This window comes from Bidens hawaiensis, unplaced genomic scaffold (assembly GCF_021521415.1).
Source record: "Bidens hawaiensis isolate Kalapana, Puna unplaced genomic scaffold, B.hawaiensis_p1.1 tig00033109_1, whole genome shotgun sequence".
In the NCBI taxonomy this organism is placed as follows: domain Eukaryota; kingdom Viridiplantae; phylum Streptophyta; class Magnoliopsida; order Asterales; family Asteraceae; genus Bidens; species Bidens hawaiensis.
In genome coordinates this window covers 161,086-181,615 of record NW_027495650.1, presented here as the reverse complement: position 1 = coordinate 181,615, position 20,530 = coordinate 161,086, and the positions used below count along the sequence as shown (strand labels likewise).

Genomic DNA, 20,530 nt, shown 5'->3' with positions numbered 1-20,530 from the left:
CTTAAAGAGAAGGTTCTAGAAGTTACAGAACAAGTTGAATCCGAATTCATAAACGCCCTCGAGTCTTCGGGGCGTTATGTTGCTTCAAAAGTTGGTCAAAACTACAATGTCGGAAATTAAGGCTCAGGTGGATGAACTTAATGCAGAAATCAATCAGATAATTCAAGATGTGATCGAATCAACACCGGATTTGATGGGCAAAAGTTGCGATTTTAAAGTTGGAGATGGCAAAAGACAAAAATGCCCCTAGTAAGGAATCAAAGGAAAAGATTAAAGGTTTACAACTGCAGATTAAACAAAGTGTTGCTGATATTATGAGTTCTGCAGCGGTTAAAGAGAAATATGAACAATTGCAGGCTGAACTTCTGAGCTTTCGGGTGGATCGAATGGAACGAATGGAAGTTTGATTAAAGAACCGAGTTTTTCGTACCCCTTTTGATTTTGAGGTTGACTTTGACTTTAGAGGTCAAAATTGTTGTTAATTTTTAAGTTTAAATTTGGTGTCTTTTTTTTTAAAAAAAACAAATTAATAGGGGAAGAACTTGTTATAAACAGCATAACACTTTTGTTTCATTTTTGTTTTGAGGAATGTACTTAGGGGTTGTTTGGATTTGTATTGGGATTATCTGATTATTAGACTCAAACTTGTAATATAATAATAATTTTTTGATAAGGAAAATGGTACTGATAATATGTATAATTTTATTTAGGTGGTATAATGGTACTGATTACTGAAATATGGTACCTATATGTGGTATAATGGTGGTTGTAGTTAAATATTCTTAAGGTTCTATTATAAAATGTTAAGCATATAGTCAGAAATAATAAAAAATCTTCTATGTGTAAAGATCAGAAATAATTTTACAAAACAATACAAAAATCGAACATATATAGTCTTTCCCATTCCATATATTATAAAGGCTCCACCTTGATCTTAACACAGTTTATACACAAAAGAATCCACTAACTTGACCTCCCTCCCTCCCTATCAATATCAATATCAATAAATACAATTGTTGCAAAACAACAAATTTTTTAATCATTTTGATCTTTTTTCTTTATCCTTTTCTAGTATAACTAAAAGACTCGTTCACACCGTCGCAAAAATGTTCCAAAATATAGCTGTGACGAAATACAGGCCCGCTGTAACGGTTAAGAAAGCTTGAAATGATCCCAGCCATTGAACAAAGTAGCCTGTCCCTATTGTGCTTATTATTGCAGCCAATGTTCCAGCAGAGTTTGAAATTCCTGTTTTTTTCGCAATATTTTGAAAGATAATATCAATTTCTGAAATACTTGTATGCAACACACACACACACACATGCATGCAATATAATATTTTGAAAATACATACCGTGAAGAAATCCTGCGTATTGCGGTGCAATATCCTAGTAGAATAAAGTAAAAAGAGAAGAAGAAATAAGTTTCAGAAAGATGCGAATACATAAACACACGTATATATAACATTTTGAAAATACATATTGAAGCAAAACTATGGTAATGGTTTGGTTTAGTTTCAAGTTTCAACAGTTCAGTCTCGATTTTGATGATTCGTTACTTATGGTTTGACTCACAGTTTGACCTAAAAACCAGACCGTGAACACCCTTAATTAGTGTCATTCTAGTAAAAAAAAGCATCACTGTGTAAAAATTGTGGGTTTGGGCAAGAAGTGTCAAGTATTTGATATTCAAAAGCGAAATATCTTTCGAATAAAGAAAAGAGTAAAACTATGATTTCAGTCCATGTGGTTCGTGAAATAACCATTTTAGTCCAATAGTTACCTTTTTTTTTCTTTTTTTTAGAAAAACCCTAATACCCTTCTCCGATCAAAATACATGGTGTTAAACGCGTGGAGTTGATAGAAACTAGAGCGAAAACTAACGAACCAAGAAAGCCAAACAATAAAATATTGGACTAAAATGATTATTTTTAATAAAACACATGACAAAAGACCCTTCTTCTGAAAAGGGTCCAATTTTGACTTACGAAGGAAACGGTTTGACATTTAAAGGTCATTGACTTTACTTTGAAATACAGTAGTGAAAGATAATGATAATAAAAAAAAGGTAAATATTAAAGGGAGATTATTCTTACTTGCATATTTAACAGGAATCCAGCTTGACTGAAAGAGCTCAAGCTAAGTGCAACTGTGATGAACACGGATGCAACCGTTGCTGATGTGGCATAATTTAAGCAAAGAAGAGCCAATCCAGGTCCAATGAAACCAAATGACTGCAAAATCCAGTTAGTCAATAATTATGTCAGATAATGAGAATTGTAATAATCAGATGTTTGGAGTGTGAAAAATTCTGATTATTTTTACATGTTTGACTAATATTTGATTATCTTAAGTCATTAGCCAAAATAATAGTCTGATCATTTTACCCTCTTGGAAGCAATTTTCTAGTCCAAAATAAAATAATTAAATTGGGTGTATATGAATAAATGAAAATTACCTGCATGACTTTTCTGACAAAAGTCAACGAGTAGCCTGCTTTTAATAAATAATCAGAAGCAGCACCTGCAACATACCCTGAGAAAGCCATTGTTCCCCATGGGACTGCACTGAACCAAGCTGCTTGCTTCAAGTTTACATTAAACACCTTTTTATCACACACGCACAAAAAGTTGATATAGAATGTTCATAAACTAATATAATAACTAAGTTCAAATCAGAGAGCAAAAAATGTGTTTTGAGTCCCGCCCATTCTGAAGGCATTACACATTATGAAATGTAGCTCAAGAATAAATAAAATAAAAATACTAAAGGAATCAACACTTACAGTTTTAAAATAAATAGGCATCCATGAGAGGAGAACAAAGTATCCCTGAAAATATATGAAAATGCATCATAAATATTGAAGCAATAAGAATAAACAAAATCATGATAAACAAATAAGATTAATTTAATATATATAAGTTCAACATTTCATGATATCATTATTACCCTGTCAGAACACTAAGATTACCATTTTTACCCTTTCAAAAACACTAAAGATATCATTTGCACCATTTCAAAACACACTATATATACCATTTTACTGTAAATGATTTCAGTGTATTTACCACGGAACACATAGATATGATATTTTAGTATTTTAAAACGATAAATACGATATTATGAAATGTGGAGCCTTTAGATGAATATATAAGAAGTTACCCCCATTAAAATAATAATAAACAACTCACCCAATTGTTAGTAACATTAGCAAAAATGATGGCCCACGTGGGCATTTTCGATAACAATAAGCGTAATGGCGGGGAGTTCTCCTTTCTTTAGAGGAGGAGCATTTGACTTCCCCTCTTGAATTAACCTCAATTCCGAGTTGCTTATTGAATTACTTTCTTGCGGGTCATTTGTGACCCGAACGGTCCACGTTGTTAGCCATAGAAGCCCGAGAGACGAGAAAAGATAAAACGGGCCAGAAAGCCCAATTGATGACATCATTATAGGTGTTAGTATCAGTCCCACAACATTACCAAGGGTGAACTCCACCCATAAGATAAACCAACGCTGTAGCTCGCTTACATGGAAACCACCTAAAATAATTTAAATAAAGGTATTTAGGTAATCATTTCTTACTCAATAATAATATTTGAGAAAGTTATATAGTTTTCAATAATACGTTTTATTAATTCTTTATTAAAAAGACCAAAATTCTCTCATGTGCAGGGCACATGACTAGTTTTTTTTATAACACCCGTCAGTGCAAAGGACGAAACGCGTTAACATGGAGTAGTGTAATTACTTTAAATAAAATAATCTATGAGGTTTTATGCAATTTAAAGTACAATTTCACCTTCAGCTAGTTGGACTTATTTAACCTTGTTTCTTTTGAACTTTATTTATTTATTTATTTCATAACTTCACCCTTAGGATAAAAATATGGAGTAGTGTTTTGTAGTAATAAAACATTAAAAAAAGTTTTTGTCATAATATCTTGGATCTTCTACTGGCTTCCTGTCTTTAGAAATAATATTATTTCTTTGTTTACCCAAAACGTCACTTTTTTGGATTGTGACATTATTAAATAAAAAGAAAATGCTTGCGAAACAACTTAAGCTAAAATTGATAAATGATCACTGACAGGAGGGGGAGTGGATGAAAGTAGTAAGCAACAAAGAATAATATTTACCTCGATAAAATGATGTTCATTGAAGGCATAGCAACACCTTCAGCAAGACCAAGAAGGCACGTACAGCTAAAAGGGCTATCGTCGAATGATTTGCAGCCCATGGAGTAATAAGTGTGGCTAAAGACCACAAGAATACACCTCCAACCTATCACTCGTTTCCCGCCATATTTGTCGACTAATGCTCCACCAATTACGGATGAAAAAATGTATCCCCATAGAAAAGACGACTACCATAAAAACAATTACATAAATGTTGGTTAGTTTTGGATGCTTAAAAATTAAGTAAAACTTGCATGAAACAGTTTTACTATAACTATTGATATTTGTGGGGCTATTTATCTCCTTCTATCTTTAATGAGGCGTCAACACGTTATAGGTTAAATTAGTCGTACTTTCATATTCATTTGAGTTTCGTCATCCGGCTGTATTTTTGGACAAAAAATGGTACATATGAAACAAATACATACTTGAAGGGACAGGGGACTACAGAGTAGTTTTTTATATTTGGAAAACAGAATTGTATTTGTTGATATAATAATGTAAGTAATGAAATAAATATATACAACCTTGACCTTTCAAGATTTTCATATACAACAAAATGTAAGGGTAGGTAAAGAGGCACTATGAGTCCTTAAAAAGTATACATATATATAAAGTATTGGTGATGTCATGAAAACTTGATTTCAACTTGCAATCCTTCTTTTTTCATATTCAACTAAGCATGGATGCTAATGAGTTTTGTTTTCAAATTTATACAACTACAATTATATTTTGATTTGAAATATTTATGATGGGATTAATATATTAAAGTTTCAAAAACTAATCTTAGTCATTTGGACTAGCAAACAAACTTTTATCACTGCAATATTTATTTTACTAGGATTAATGGACCCATATATATCAGATCTTGGCATATTCCTCAAGTGGATGCAGCAACCTTTTCAAGTCCCAACAACCACAAAATATTGAATCTTAGTCTCACCATAAAATTGGCCAGACAATTCACCAAGCATATTGCCAATATTTTTTATCAAAAAAAGTTAAAATTTGTGGTAGATTCCAACTCATCAACTAGGACCCAAATTCACATGTTCAGTCTTATTAATATAAGGAATCTATACCAAGGGACAACCTAAAATGTAAAGCCTAACACAAGGGTATTAATCCCAAATTCCGATGCATGATGCGCAATGCGGGAAGTACATGCATCACGTAGCAAGACGTTCATTATTAAAAAATAAGCATCAAAAATATATTTATGAATACCTATTTTAACTTAATAACTTGAGATATTTTTGTCATCTCCAGTCATTATTCTGCACAAGATGCCGCACCATGCATAAGATCGCATCGGATGCGATCTCATCACCGTGCATCTTAAAGTTAAAACCAAGTCAGTAAGTCAATATCATTGCTTATAATTTAAAACAAATCATCAAGTACACTTAGATTTGAAAGATTATGCAACTTTATAACACCAATCACCTATCAGCACAAGCTGCGATTTACCTGATCTCGTTAGTTTAACCTTACCATAACAACTCAACAAGTCGAAAGCTAATAATAAAAAAAGATTATTAATATTAATATTATTACCTGTACTATGCCCAAAAAAAGAACTGCTCCATCCATGTTTAGCAGCAAGAGGAACAATAGCCACAGACATGACAACTCTATCAGCATTACACAAACACATGACACAAGCCATCAAAGCCACCACCTTTAATCTTTCCGGCAAAGCAAAATTACCCTCATTGCCCTCGTCTCCCCAGTAGCCCTCTCTCTATACCCTCCGCCGTACACGTCACCACCAATCCACCATCCCTTCTTCTTCCACCGCCACCCACCACCGCCTCTCTGTTCTTCACGCCAACCGAAGACAAATTCAAATCACCCCATTTCCGGTCAGAATTAGACCCGAACCCCGAAAAGGGGTTTTCCTAAAACGGGTCGAATTTCAAATGGGTATCCCGTCGGATTTGAAGATCGTCCACTCAATACGGCGGATTTTAAAACCCACGGCAGCGGCTGCCATGGCGGAAGCTGTGAAATTGATCAATTGATTGATTAGTTAATTTAATTTGTGTTGCAATGATCAAATGCAGCTACTAAATTGTTAAATGTGATTGCGGCCATTTATGGAGGAAGGAGTTTGAATGGGGTTGGTGAATGGTGGTGGTGGCATAAAATAGGAGTTTGGAAGTGGAGGGTATTTTGGTCATTTTGGTGGAGTTCACATCTGTATCCAACACGACTCCGACGTGGCGAGAAGTAGCCGTCGAGTGGTACCAAACCAAACTCTCCCCAAGCCAACTACTCCGGTGGTTACCGGTTATAGCCGGTAATTAGGGGTAGGTGCAACCGGATGCATATTCATACACACCAAGAATAATAATAATAATAATAATTAATTATTATTATTATTATTATTATTATTTTGAAATTAGAAAGTGTCAACAATGAGGTTTGAATGGAAATAAAAAACGAGTTTCTTAGATATTGCAACGAACACGCTTATTTTGCCAACTATTAAATTAAATATATACTATTTAGATAACCTATAGATTTGTTGTATGATTAATTATTGAACGATTTTAATGTTTTGAAAGTTAGTTGCCAATAAGTTGGGGTTTGGATAGCATTTTCCTTTCTTTAAATATAGAAATAAAACAATTTTTATTACCTAATATACTCATTTCAAAGCAAATACATCTATTACCCTAATATACTTCTAATTACATATCCTCAAGTTGGGTTTTATGAAAATCAAGAAAAAATTAAGAATCTTTTATTTGGATAAGAAACTATGGTTTTAGCTGTTTAAGATGACGTTATTATTAGTGATTAAAGTAAATAACTAAATACAAATTTTTTATTTACATAAAATCTTTTAACCAGATTAGTAAACAAGAAACCAATCCACCTGCCACATCAGCTGCTCAGGCCCACATTGGTGAATTTGATCCACTTCAACCCACACAGATTGGTGAAGCATTACAAGCCATGAACATTAACAATGACGAAGCACCGTGGTTCATGGATTCGGGTGCATTGGACCATCTCACAAGTGACCAAGGTAAAATTACTAATCCTATGTATTCTTGCCCTATTGGCTCGATTTTTGTAGGTAATGGTGCACGCATGCCTGTCCTTGGATCAGGACACACCACCCTACCATACCAAAACCGACCCCTTCACCTAAAAAATGTCCTTTATACACCCAATATAATCAAAAACCTTATCTCGGTTCGTAAGTTTACTATTGATAATTATATATTTGTTGATTTTGACCCTTTATGGTTTTTCTGTGAAGGAGTACCCGAGTGGGAAGATAATCTCTCGTCACAATAGTTCAAGTCGTCTTTACCCGCTCACCTACCCGATCACACCACCTGAAGAACCAGTTGCATTTGCTTCCATTTCACAAGACCCGTGGCATGATCGTTTGGCCACCCCGGTCTTTCAGTTTTTGATTTTTTAGTTTCCAATAAAATTATTGCGTGTAATAAACGTGTGAAGACTACTATTTGCAATTCTTGCCAATTGTCAAAGCACAAACATTTGCCATTTTCTAATTCCAATTCTAGTACTGTTTTACCTTTCGACATTGTTCATTGTGATTTGTGGACCTCACCCATTTTGAGCAAAACTGGTTATAAATACTATATGGTTCTTGTCGATGATTTCACACAATACACATGGGTATATCCTCTCAAATTTAAATCTGAAACATTCGTCAAGTTTGCAAATTTTCAAACCTATATTAAAAACTCAATTTAGCATTGTCATAAAATCTTTCCAATGCGATCTAGGTGGAGAATTTGACAATCACTCATTTAAATCTTTTGCAAATTCTAACGGATTACAATTTCGGTTTTCGTGTCCACAAACATCCCAACTCAAACGGAAAATCGGAACGCATGATTCAACGCCTTAACGTGATCATGCTCACTCTCTTAACCCATGCCTCCCTACCACCGACATTTGGGTCGAGGCGCTTCATACCGCTTGCTACTTACACAATATTTTACCCACAAAAGTTCTAAAATTTCAAACTCCACAGATGCAATATATCTCAAAAACCCATCTTATGAACATCTATGGGTATTTGGCTGCGCATGTTATCCGAACATGTCATCAACTCGGCCACACAAACTTTCCACTCGTTCAACCCGATGTATTTTTTTGGGATACCCCCTCCGAGTTTCGGGGATACCGATGCCTTGACATCTCCTCGGGTAAAGTATTGTTTTCTCGCCATGTCACTTTCGATGAATCAACATTTCCGTATGGTGATCAAAATTCCAAACAAACTCACAACTATACATTCCTTCAACCAGATCCATCTCCATTAATTTTCCAACCCAATCACATTAATATACAACCCACACCAAGCCTAAATATACCACCAGATCAACCATTCACCAGTTCACCTTCCAACATTCCACCAGCCCCCACCCACTCTTCAACCCATGACCAATCCACCAGACCTCCTAAGGTCCCACAACAAAATCATTCACAAACAATCCACCATCCCAACCAAACCCCAACCCACCAACTCAACTCATCACAAATTCAAACTGCACCTACCACTCAAACTTCTTCCGCTGCTACCCATTCCATATCTCAACCAAATACAACAAACACCTGCACAACCTATCCATACTCACACCATGACCACTAGATCAAAATCTGGAATCACAAAACCACGCCTGCCACTAAACCTTAACATCCAAACTAAACCACCTCTCTCTCCTATACCCAAAACGCCAATCCAAGCCCTTAATGATCCAAACTTGCATGCAGCTATGAATGAGGAATATCGAGCTTTATTGGATAATGACACATGGGAATTAGTACCAAGACCCCGGACACCAACATAATCAGGTGCATGTGGCTTTTTTTGCCATAAATTTCATGCGGACGGTACCCTTCAACGTTATAAAGCACGTCTAGTCGTCAATGGTAAAAGTCAACAAGTCGGTATAGATTGTGACGAGACGTTCAGCTCTGTGGTCAAACCTACAATGATACGCACCGTCCTTAGCCTAGCTGTCTCACGTGGTTGGCCTATCCACCAGCTAGATGTTAAAAACGCCTTCCTTCACGGAAACCTTAACGAGACTGTATATATGTTTCAATCCCCGGGCTTCCGAGATCAAAACACACCCGAACCATGTATGCCGACTAATCAAATCTCTTTACGGGTTGAAACAAGCACCACGGGCCGTGGTACGATCGGTTTGCCACATATGTCACCAACTGCGGGTTCAAAAGCCCCATTAGCGATACCTCACTATTTGTCTATAAAAAGGGAACTCAAACTGCCTATATGCTTCTCTATGTAGACGATATAATTTTGACCGCGTTAGACAACACTCTTCTTCGACATGTTATTAATCTTTTGTCAAGAGAATTTCGTATGTCCGATCTTGGCCAACTTCATCATTTTCTCGGATAAATGTTACACGCCGTGACGGTGGTCTATTTCTCTCACAAAGCAAATACGCCTCCGAAATTCTTGACCGAGCAAACATGTCAGATTGTAAACCGCACATACTCCCGTTGACACGTCCTCAAAATTAAGTGCAACAAGTGGAAACTTACTACCAGATGGAACACAATACAGACAACTAGCTGGGGTGTTACAATACCTAACATTTACCCGACCCGATTTAACATACGCAGTTCAACAAATTTGTTTTTTCATGCATGCGCCTCGTGATCCACACCTCCCATTTTTTTAAAAACGTGTTCTTCGATACCTTAAAGGCACCCTCAATCACGGTTTATCCATTACCCCATCACGATCACAACAGCTTATCGCATACTCGGATGCGGATTGGGGGGGATGCCCGAACTCACGGCGTTCCACGTCCGGTTACTGTGTATTTTTGGGAGAGAACATTATTTCTTGGTCGTCAAAACGTCAACCGACCATATCTCGATCAAGTGTCGAGGCTGAATATAGAGGAGTTGCAAACGCCGTAGCCGAAACAAGTTGGATACGTAACTTATTACTAGAACTACACATTCTGACTCGTAAGGCAACTCTCATATATTGTGATAACGTATCAGCGGTCTACTTATCGGAAAACCCGGTGCAACATCAAAGGACAAAACACGTAGAACTCGATATCAATTGTGTAAGGGAAAAAGTTCGTATTGGAGCGATTCGTGTTCTTCACATTCCAGCTGATTTTCAATACGCCGGTATTTTTACAAAGGGTCTACCACGACAGTTGTTTAATCGCTTCCGATCCAGCCTTTGCCTCCGACCATCTCCGGCTTCGACTGCGGTGGTGTATTAGACCAATATATTTAACCAAATATATTTGGTATTATTAATGTAATTATTTTGTATATTTGAATTGTAATTATCTTTCCTAACTTTGAGGATAGTTTGTTGTATCCTTGTGTATATATTTACCTATTCATGGAATGAAAAGTTCACGGTTTGTTACCAACTAATATAAATGTTACGAGATGTTTTTATTACATTTATCCACTTTGTATGCCTATGTTTTTTTAAGTCTTACCATGTCACGGTCCATAGACTTTGACCTTGCAACAACTATTCAAGTGTTTTCAGTAGAAAGGATTGTTTCTTTTATGGTTTATTAAACCAATAACACTATACATGCCTTCTATGTATATACTTACTAGGGCTGTTCAAACTGCTCGCCGCTCGCCTCTCGTTCGTCGTTCGCTCGAATTTTGCTCGAAAAATGCCCGTTCGATTTCGGCTCAGTTTGGAAGTGAGCCGTTCGGCTCGGTTCGGTTTAAAAGCAATCCAAGCACGAGCAAAGCCTCGCTCGGTTTGGTTTGGTTCGGTTCGTTTTGCTCGAATTATTTTTTATTTATTAGTTTTATATATAATCTTTATGTATATATATAAAAGTATACTATTTTTTTAAAGTTTTTAAAATTTTCCTCTTTCGTGTTAAATTCAAAGTTCAAATTTAAACCATAGCCACTCGTTTTATATATGTTTTGTTGTTAACTATGAGTTTTTATACATTTTAAAGGTGAAAGTTTAGACAATTTAGAGTTAAAAGTTTTGAATTAATGATATTTTGAAGCTTTAGAATTTTAAAATTGAAAACTTTGTACGAAATCAAGCAAAACCAAACAGAACCAAGCCGCTCGGTTTTAAAACCAAACCAAGTTCAAGCATAAAGATATCGCTCGTTTCTTTAAATTCAATCCCCTCGGTTCGGCTCGCTTTCAAACCAAACCAAGTATGAGCATGCCCGCATTCGGTTCGGTTCGGTTCGTGAACAGCCCTAATACTTACCACCTAATACTTACCACTGAGATCGGAAGACATTCCCAGAGTATTTTTTTTTCAAGAGTTAACTGAATTTCAAATTCTATTAAATTAAATCATTTCATTGAATAGTATATAAAAAAAGTTTCTGGTTTATAAATTTATTATTTTAGAAACCTTTGTTGTGTTTGTTAATTTAGGGTGTGTTTGGATTTCTTATTTTGCCTCCTGATAACTTTTCATTAAGTTAATAAGTTACAAAATTGTAAGTTATGGAACTTTTCCTCTCACAATATAAACAATACCAAACATCTTATTACTTTTCAAAAAGTTTATAAGTTATAAGTTAGTAAAAATAAGCAATCCCAAACACCCGCTTAATCTATCTAAATTGACAACATGTTGATGCTGTAGCTTCTTAATCCTTATCCATATTTTCTTCATTCTTTGATTTAAATCTTCAATAACACATTGATTTCTTAATTATACTTGATGGCATAAGACGATTAATCAATTTTTATGGACATATTTGTGACATATAGTTATTATTGATGAATTGATAATATTTTAAGTCACATTTGTTAATTAGTCACTATCAAAGATGTAGAAAACTAAAGGGGGGTGAATAGTTTTTCTTATATTTTAATATAATTTTAGTGAGTTAATAACTTTGTTAAACTTTTTTTCATAACTTATAAATAACAAACATAAATCATTAAAGCGTTAGGGTTAGAGATGACACAACTGAATTTATAGAGGTTCAAGTGAATCTTAATTAATTCACTTTACGTCCTCCCCCGATCCTTGATCGAGAGTTTTCTTCACTAGTCGTCTCCATAAATGGTAAGGATAACCAATAACATTTCACTCTTCAAATGAGTGATCACCTTATTCACAAAAGTAATTAGTTTTACAATTTCTTATAATCTTACTATACAAAGATAGTGAGTCTTCACCTAACAACTAAATTAACTCTATATCAAGATAGAGTTCACAATCCGATAAAAAACAAACACTATATGAAGATAGTGTGTTCCCCTCTCAAATCACCAACTACTGATGATTCCTCACTTGTCAAAACACTATAATAGCCTATAGTGTTGACTTTTCAAATTACAAGTAATATGATTGGATGATAGCTTAAAAACACTTTTTTTTTGCTCAACACTTTTGATCTCTTCTTTAGATAATTAGCCTTGAAGTGTGTATATACATGTTGTAGAGCAAATGGGTGAAGACTTAGTTTGAATAAGTCTTCTATTTATAGCTAATTATGTGAGAGACAAGGCTAAGGACTATAGCATGACAGTGGCTTCAATCGACTGTGGACGCCCAATCCACTTCACACTGGTTTTACCAGTATGAACGTTATGTGTGGTCATTGTCTTGGTATGTTGGTTTCTAATGTTGACCAACACATGTGAGAGCATATCCCAACATGTCTCCATACAACAAAGCCAAGTATTTCACTCATTTGGTTAAATATACTTTATAACCTTCAAACCAACGTTTCAACTCATTCCTCATTGAGTTTGGCGTGCCCCTTTAGTAGATTTGGTTGTCCAATGCATGAAGGAGATGAAAGACTTACCAAGAATGGAATAAGTCTTTTAAATATTTGAAATTTAATTATTTGACATATTTAAATAATTGTGTTTATATATATAATTTATAAACTTATCCTAAGTTTATAAAAATTAACAACCTATCTTGAACAAGCTGTTAATTAGTCTTCAATGAATTAGTCTAGTGATTTTTCATCTTCATGTTGGTGTGGAAATCTTGACTTAACCTTTATAGACATAAACTTGATAATCTTGATATTGGACGTGTGTAGTCATGATTAAGTTTTATGTCGCTTAATTGTGCATAATGATGATTAATCAAGTGTTAAGGGACATGCGTGTGACATATAGTTATTAGTGATGAACAAGAACTATTCTATGTCAAATTGTCTAAATTAGGTCATATAAAACATTAAGGTTGATTAAAACTTAAACCATTGTTTTCCCAAGAAAAACTAATATAGTCAATATGTATTGAGATTTGAGGATTTAGAAAGCACTAATTAAAACATGTTTTCACCAAACTTAGGGCAATAAGTTGACCCAGTAAAATCACATTAAAAAACCCAACATTTCCCTGAAATCATCTTCACAATCGCAAACAAAACTAAAATTACAATCGGTGGGCCATTTTTTTAATAACAGAACACAATACGATTAAAAGCCGGTTACCCGACAAATGCATATGCAAACATGTTACGTTTCCATAAACCTTGTTTTGTTATCAAATTATCTAATTCTTTTTTTGAACAACGTTTGTAAGTATCCATATCCCCGAGTGAGTCTTTCTGATACGAAATATCAACCGTCCATATTGTTTTTGTTGCTTTAGGCTAGACTCAACCAAAAACACCATCATAAAGAGAAAAAACCCTTCAAGTCGAGTTTTAAACGTAAGACCACAAAAATCCCATGCTATTTGACTAGGAGACCAACTGGTCAATTTATTTAACTTTAATAATTCATGTCCTAATAATCATTCAAAAACTCAACACCCCCCCCCCCCCCCCAAAAGACAAAATGGCAAAACTCGTCATTTATGTTTGCACGTTTTTTCAATAGTCGTCATTTAGCAAACTTAATGACAATGAACATCCTTTAAGTTCAAAAAAGCTTGCACGGTTCGTCCTTTTCTCTAACGAGGGTTAGTTTTTCTCGTTAAATCCAGTCATGTGCACCTCATGTGAGGGCAATTTAGTCTTTTTACCCCCAGGGGTTGTTTGTGTAATTAATTTAAAATTTTGGTCTTTATAGAAATAAAAAAATTTCTTTTTAGCCGTCTTCTTCCCCAAATATTACCCACCGTCAACACTCAACACCACAACCAAACACTAATGCATCACCCACCACCCATCATCATCATCATCTCATAAACCATAGATCTACCACAACCATCGCCACCACCATAAAAAATTTCACCCATTTCTATATTATTTTAACTTTCCAAATCTTTGACCATCTTCACCCAACCCACCACCATGGCCGGAGACAATCTCAGCCCCACCCCCACAGCCGTCGCCGTCGGAGTTCAGATCAACCACCACCGCCGCCTGCCGGAGTTCAGATCAACCACCACCGCCGCCTGCCGGACTTCCTCCACTGGCCGGAACCAATCTCAACCCCACCCCACCGTCGTCACCGTCGGAGTTCAGATCAACCACCACCGCCGCTTGCCGTCACTTATGGTCCCACCTCCAATACAACCTCGTTAGCTTCATCATTTGCTCCGCCATCTTAGTATTCGGATCCACCGACTGACCCGACCCAAACCGGTGGAAATCTGCGTATTAAAGGTTCTGACCCGGGGTTAATGATTGATGATTGTTAAGCTATAAATAATACTATAGTTTGGTGGAAATTGATGATTATTAATGATTGGAAATTGGTGAGCAGAATGACTCAGTTAATGATTGATGATTGTTAGTGATCTAGATCATTCGGATCCATCGATTACGCCAGTGGAAATTGGTGGTCGCAACAGCAGGTGATGGGTGGTGATGGCGGCGAAAAATGATGGTGGTGGCGGTGGCTGGTTGTGGTGGTTGCTTGGTGATGGACTGATGGTGGTAGTTCTATGTTAGAGAGAGAGAGAGAGAGAGATGTGAAGATGATGAATGTTAAAGAGAGAGAATGAAATGGTGGGTGAAAAGATTAATTGATTTTTTAATAAATAGATAAAAAGACTAAATTACCCTCATGTTCAAGGCACATGACCAGATTTAACAAGAAAATTAACTCTGTTAGTGATAAAGGACGTAACGTGATAGAGATTTGAAACTTAAAGGATGTTCATTGTCATTAAGTTTGCTAAAGGACGACCATTGAAAAAAAGTGCAAACATAAAGGACGAGTTTTGCCATTTTGTAAAAAAAAAAGAGTTAAAAAGTAAAGACGATTGACTAGACCAAGCAAGCCCAAGTTTAGTGAGTGGGTAGCCCAATTAGATACCCACCAGGACCAGATCAAATAGGTTTGCAAAGTATGTAGTATGTATATAAACACTTGACCTAGGGTTTATCATTCTGGTATCCATCTCATTTTGAGGCTGCGGCAGTCAGCAACAACAACAACAACTTCACCGGAGACTCAGATCTCCCGCCGGCCACCGAAAACATGGTACAATTCCGTCATTTTGCACTGTTCGATTCTGATTTGCTTCTAGGGTTTTGCCAGTAGATCATCTTTCCTGTGATTTAAATCTTATAACCATATTGTGACACTACTTAGGCTTTTAGTTGATTTTAATTTAACTGTAATGACAAAATGAAACAAGTCTAGTTTTTGCTGTTAATTAAGCCAATTTATGAATTGTTATTTGGTTTGTTTGTCACTTTATGTAGCAAACATGTTTATGTTAATATTATCTTTATATTATTTGTTAACGTGAAGTTGAACATTATTATAGGCTAGAGGTTTGAAGAAGCATTTGAAGAGGCTCAATGCCCCTAAACATTGGATGCTTGACAAACTTGGTGGTGCTTTTGTAAGTCCCATCTTTATTATTTCTATTTTTTTATGTGTTTTTTTCTTTTTAGTTTTAATTTCTTTAGATTATTATTTTAGGCTCCAAAACCATCATCTGGCCCACATAAATCAAGGGAATGTTTGCCATTGATTTTGATACTGAGGAACAGGTTAAAGTACGCTTTGACGTACCGTGAGGTTCAATCGATCTTGATGCAACGACATGTTCTCGTTGACAACAAAGTCAGGACTGACAAGACTTACCCTGCTGGTTTTATGGGTTAGTCTTCTTGATCATGTTACTTGCTTTTGTCTTTGTTTTTTTTATATAAACAGATAACTTGTTTATATAATAAAAGTTGTTTTTGTACCTAAACTTGTTTGCTATGTTGTGTGTTTCTGTTATAACAGATGTTGTTTCTATTCCCAAAACCAATGAAAGCTTCCGTCTTCTTTATGACACAAAAGGTAGATTTAGACTGCACTCAATCAGAGACGAGGAGTCAAAGGTTCGATAACTGCTTTTTAAGTAATTTTCAATTGATTTAGAGGTTGAACTTAACGGACTAGGCTTGTAAATGAATCGGACAAACACCAACGGAGCAATTTTTTGATTACTTGGTTGTTGTTTTGAACATTAATTGAGCAAACGATCTAACACGAACATTTTTTTGTTTGGGTTCGTTTGTTAAGTTAAAGAACATGTTTGTGTTTGTTTATGTTCATTTGTTAAGAGTATAAATAAACGTCGCGTGAATGTAAGTGGACAGACATATACATGAACGGACATAAATGAACTAATTCCAGTTTTGTTTGTTTTGTTAGATGAGTTGGGCCTAAAAGGTTATTAAAACTACCATAAGTTGTAATGAACTAAAAAATTCAAATGAATTTGAAACAAATGTAAAAAGTCATTTGTAAACAAATGTATTGAAACTGTCACATTTACCTTTCAAGTTTTTTTGTGATGTCAAGTTGCTAACCTTATGAATTTTATTTTGTAGTTCAAGTTATGCAAGGTTCGATCTGTTCAATTTGGTTCAAAGGGTATTCCATATATCAACACATATGATGGCCGAACCATCCGTTACCCGGACCCACTTATCAAAGCTAACGACACCATCAAGCTTGACCTAGAATCTAACAAGATTGTTGATTTCATCAAATTTGACGTTGGTAATGTTGTCATGGTAACTGGTGGAAGAAACACTGGTCGTGTTGGTATCCTTAAGAACAGGGAAAAACATAAGGGTAGCTTTGAAACCGTTCACATTCAAGATTCTACTGGTCATGAGTTTGCCACTCGTTTGGGTAATGTGTTTACTCTTGGAAAGGGTTCAAAGCCGTGGGTTTCCTTACCGAAGGGCAAGGGTATTAAGTTGACTATTATTGAGGAGGCTAGAAAGAGGCAGGCTGCTAAAGAATCTTCCACCGCTTAGATTGTGTTTTGTGATGTTTTTAATTTAAACTTGCTGGGATGTTTTTGCTTTATGCTTCGATGTTTATCGGTTATGCTATACTATTGAATTTTGTTGGTTAAGTTTTGTTATAAAATGGTGAAACTTTTTCATCTTAGTTAATGGTCTTAGCTTTGAGTTTTTACAGGTTGATGTTTGATTTTCTGAAAGTTATATAATGACTTGTTATGAATATTTTATGGCTCAAATTAAAGTTATGTAACTATGTCAGGCTTGTGGCAGTAATAAAATGTTTAGTTACGTTAAACATTTTACAACAGTTAAAGTTTGCGCTATTTGTTTGGTTTCATGACCAATCCTTAGGATTGTGTCACCCAGAATTTTGGATTGTAACTTGTATGTATTGGGCTTTGGTTGTGTCTGTATATACTGTTGAACCTTTATTGGACCAATTGGTTATTTAGGTGTTAGGCCAGTTTAATTGGACCCGAATCCGTTGATCTAGTATGTTGTACATTAATTCTCAAATGCTGCCATGTGGTGTAGCTCAGTTGGTTAGTGTGGTGTAAGATTCGAACAATAACTTAGTGGTCGTGGATTCGAAACCGATGCTAAGCGCCAATTGCCTTGAACGGTCTGGCATGGGCCGGTTTGCGTGTCCGGAACAACACGTTTTGGAATAATAATTCTCAAATGTTGCATGTTGATTTATTTAAGGGTGTGTTTGGGATTCCTATTCAAGTCCAAAAGGACTCATTGTAAAAAAGACTTTTAACATATGACTTTTTAAAAAGAAGTTTTCAAAAAAAGTGTTTGGATTAACTTTTAAACAATAAGTCAATAAGTTGTTGTAGGTCCTGAAATCGGACAAACGAACGAATTTTGTTCTTGATAAATGATCGAGACGGGTGCGGTATAAACAAACGATCGAACAAAAGTATAAATATAATATAAAGGATAGTGAACGACTCAGTAATCGGTAATAAAAGATTGATAATATTAAACGAATTGATCCCACCCAATGTGAGCTCCCCTTGGGTGGTGGTTTACACACTAGAAACACACACACAAACAAAGACAACATAGTCCCTATTTATAGCTAAACAATAAACATTTTAGATGTTTTCTCCCGTTGAAGTTAAATGTGTGCACCGAAATTCTCGTCTCGGATCCGGAATTCACGCCAACTTTTAGTATTCGCTTGACATAAATATATAATACGAGTTTCGCCATATTGTTTTAAAAAAAAATATGTTCAGGATTGTAGTTGAGAAGGGTGTAATGGTTAATACTCATCCTCACCAAACTCAAAAGTTCATAAAGTCGGAATTCTTTAACTTTTTAAAAACTTTATTTAGAGCATTCTCAACCTATTCCTTATATTTGTGTGAGAGAGCTTTGTAAATTATATGGTATGGTTATGAGTGGTTGTGAGTAGAGGAGAGAGAAAATGTTATATGGAAAAGTTAAATTTGGGTTTCACTATTCATACCGTATAATATTTTAATATTTTTTAAAAGTGGTTGTGAGTGAAAAAGAGAGAAAAGATAATGATAAATGTATAAAATATATTATTTAATTAAACATGAGAGAAAAAATACAGTGATTTTTAGTGTAATTATATGATATATATGAATATATGGTATGGAATGGGCTGTGAATGCTCTTAAGAAGTTAAAATCTAAAAGAACTTATGGATTATCAAACACATTTTAAACTATTTACTTCTACCAAAAGTTAAAATTGCCAAAATGAGGTTTCAATAAGGAATCCCAAACACCACCTACGCTGTTTGGAATTTGAAAAAAAGTTCAAATTAGATTCAACTTTTAAGGGGGTGTCTGGGATTGCTTCTTAAAAATGTTTTTTGTTTTTTGGAGAGACAAAATGTCTAAAATGCCCCTCCAAAAGCACCTAAAACTGAGTTTTAGGTGCTTTTGGAGGGGCATTTTAGACATTTTGTCTCTCCAAAAAACAAAAAACATTTTTAAAAAGCAATCCCAAAAATGCACTTAGGTTACAATAGCGCCCAAATATCAAAATGCCAATGCAATTGGCAAAACATACAAATCAGAAAGCCAAAATAGAAACTTTAAACCTTAAGGTAAACGCCCACAACGCCTAAGATATAAAAAGCTAAAACCCCCAAGCCCACAAAGCCTAAGGTACGAATCCCACAGCGTAAACAATTAACGCCTCAAGCTAATGGCCCACACCTTAAAAGTCCAAACATCGAAAGCTTAAACTTAACTCCTGAAAATAAACCTTGAACCCCAAACACTAAAAGGCCAATTTCAAAAAGCCAAGGGCCTTCTTACCCTAATGCATGACGATCAAAGCTTAAAGCCAACACTTCCCTTTGCTCCAAACTCTCACCAAAACACTAGATTTGTGGATATTTAGCTTTCAACCTGAAGAAACACTAACCGGACCCCGGACAGATTACTGGTAACCTGGGGGTTAGATAGATGTTTCCCACGAGGGGTTAGACCCTTGGAAGATGGTTCTTCTGATAACCTGCAAAACAGACACCGTGAGCTCGTCACTGAGAAGGGGGGGTTCCTCCTTGTGACCACCCTCCGGCGTGAGAATCAGACTAGATTGCTCTTTAAATATAAAAGTATATTAAGAGATTGCTAGAGCAGATATCAGGTATAATATGATGATATAAGATAATATAATGTGTTTAGATGATCATACCATTTGGGGTATTTATAGCCGAAGGTAGGTTTCCAAGGAGGTATGGCCGGCTGCAACAGTGTTCCTGTTCATCAACAGTAACCTACGCACGTGCCCTGCTGATAGTTGGTGGGTAGGCAGCGGCTGATAGTGACCAGGCCTGCTGTATACTATTCCCTTTCCACCAACCGCCGGCTACGCACGTGGTATGACAGTAGTTGGTGAGTAGGCAGCGGCTAATAGTGATACAGTACAGGAGCATGCTGCTCGCCATACTGTATCAGTGAGCTGTCGTATCTCTGATCCGATCTTTCGCCCATACCTCGTCAGGTACAGTAAAAGATCCTTCAGTATACAGACTGGCTTATTTGGGCGGGAGTATTCCCCCTCCCGCCTCTGTGCGGGATTGCTCCCGGCTTTGCTCATTCCTTCAGGTGACACTGAATGATCGAGCGCTAAGTGCCTTGTGCGTGTAGCCATGCTGCGCGGGTGGCCTT

The 20,530-nt window shown here is 35.8% G+C and overlaps 1 protein-coding gene and 1 pseudogene across 2 annotated transcripts; one reads left to right on the top strand and one right to left on the bottom strand.

Annotated features, from left to right (window-relative positions):
* Window positions 1-968: 968 nt before the first annotated feature.
* Window positions 969-6,273, bottom strand: LOC143584373 (putative anion transporter 3, chloroplastic; annotated as a pseudogene). The gene is made up of 10 exons (XR_013144350.1): window positions 6,247-6,273; window positions 5,734-6,180; window positions 4,138-4,364; window positions 3,191-3,541; window positions 2,785-2,829; window positions 2,458-2,604; window positions 2,096-2,233; window positions 1,355-1,388; window positions 1,097-1,248; window positions 969-985 (listed from the first exon to the last, which is right to left on the bottom strand). The product of XR_013144350.1 is annotated as a putative anion transporter 3, chloroplastic (transcript).
* A 9,216-nt stretch (window positions 6,274-15,489) lies between these two features.
* LOC143584369 (small ribosomal subunit protein eS4-like) lies at window positions 15,490-17,516 on the top strand. Its single transcript, XM_077066441.1, has 5 exons — window positions 15,490-15,588; window positions 15,878-15,955; window positions 16,036-16,216; window positions 16,348-16,445; window positions 16,941-17,516. The coding sequence occupies exons 1-5, from the start codon at window positions 15,586-15,588 to the stop codon at window positions 17,373-17,375; spliced, it is 795 nt and encodes a 264-aa protein (XP_076922556.1). The 5' UTR covers window positions 15,490-15,585; the 3' UTR covers window positions 17,376-17,516.
* The last annotated feature ends 3,014 nt before the right edge of the window (window positions 17,517-20,530 follow it).

What these genes read in the sequence shown, in the direction of transcription:
- LOC143584369 (XM_077066441.1), top strand. An exon ending in ACAAACTTGGTGGTGCTTTT is followed by an intron (nt 15,956 to 16,035) that starts GTAAGTCCCATC and finishes TTATTATTTTAG; the next exon opens with GCTCCAAAACCATCATCTGG. An exon ending in TCAGAGACGAGGAGTCAAAG is followed by an intron (nt 16,446 to 16,940) that starts GTTCGATAACTG and finishes TTTATTTTGTAG; the next exon opens with TTCAAGTTATGCAAGGTTCG.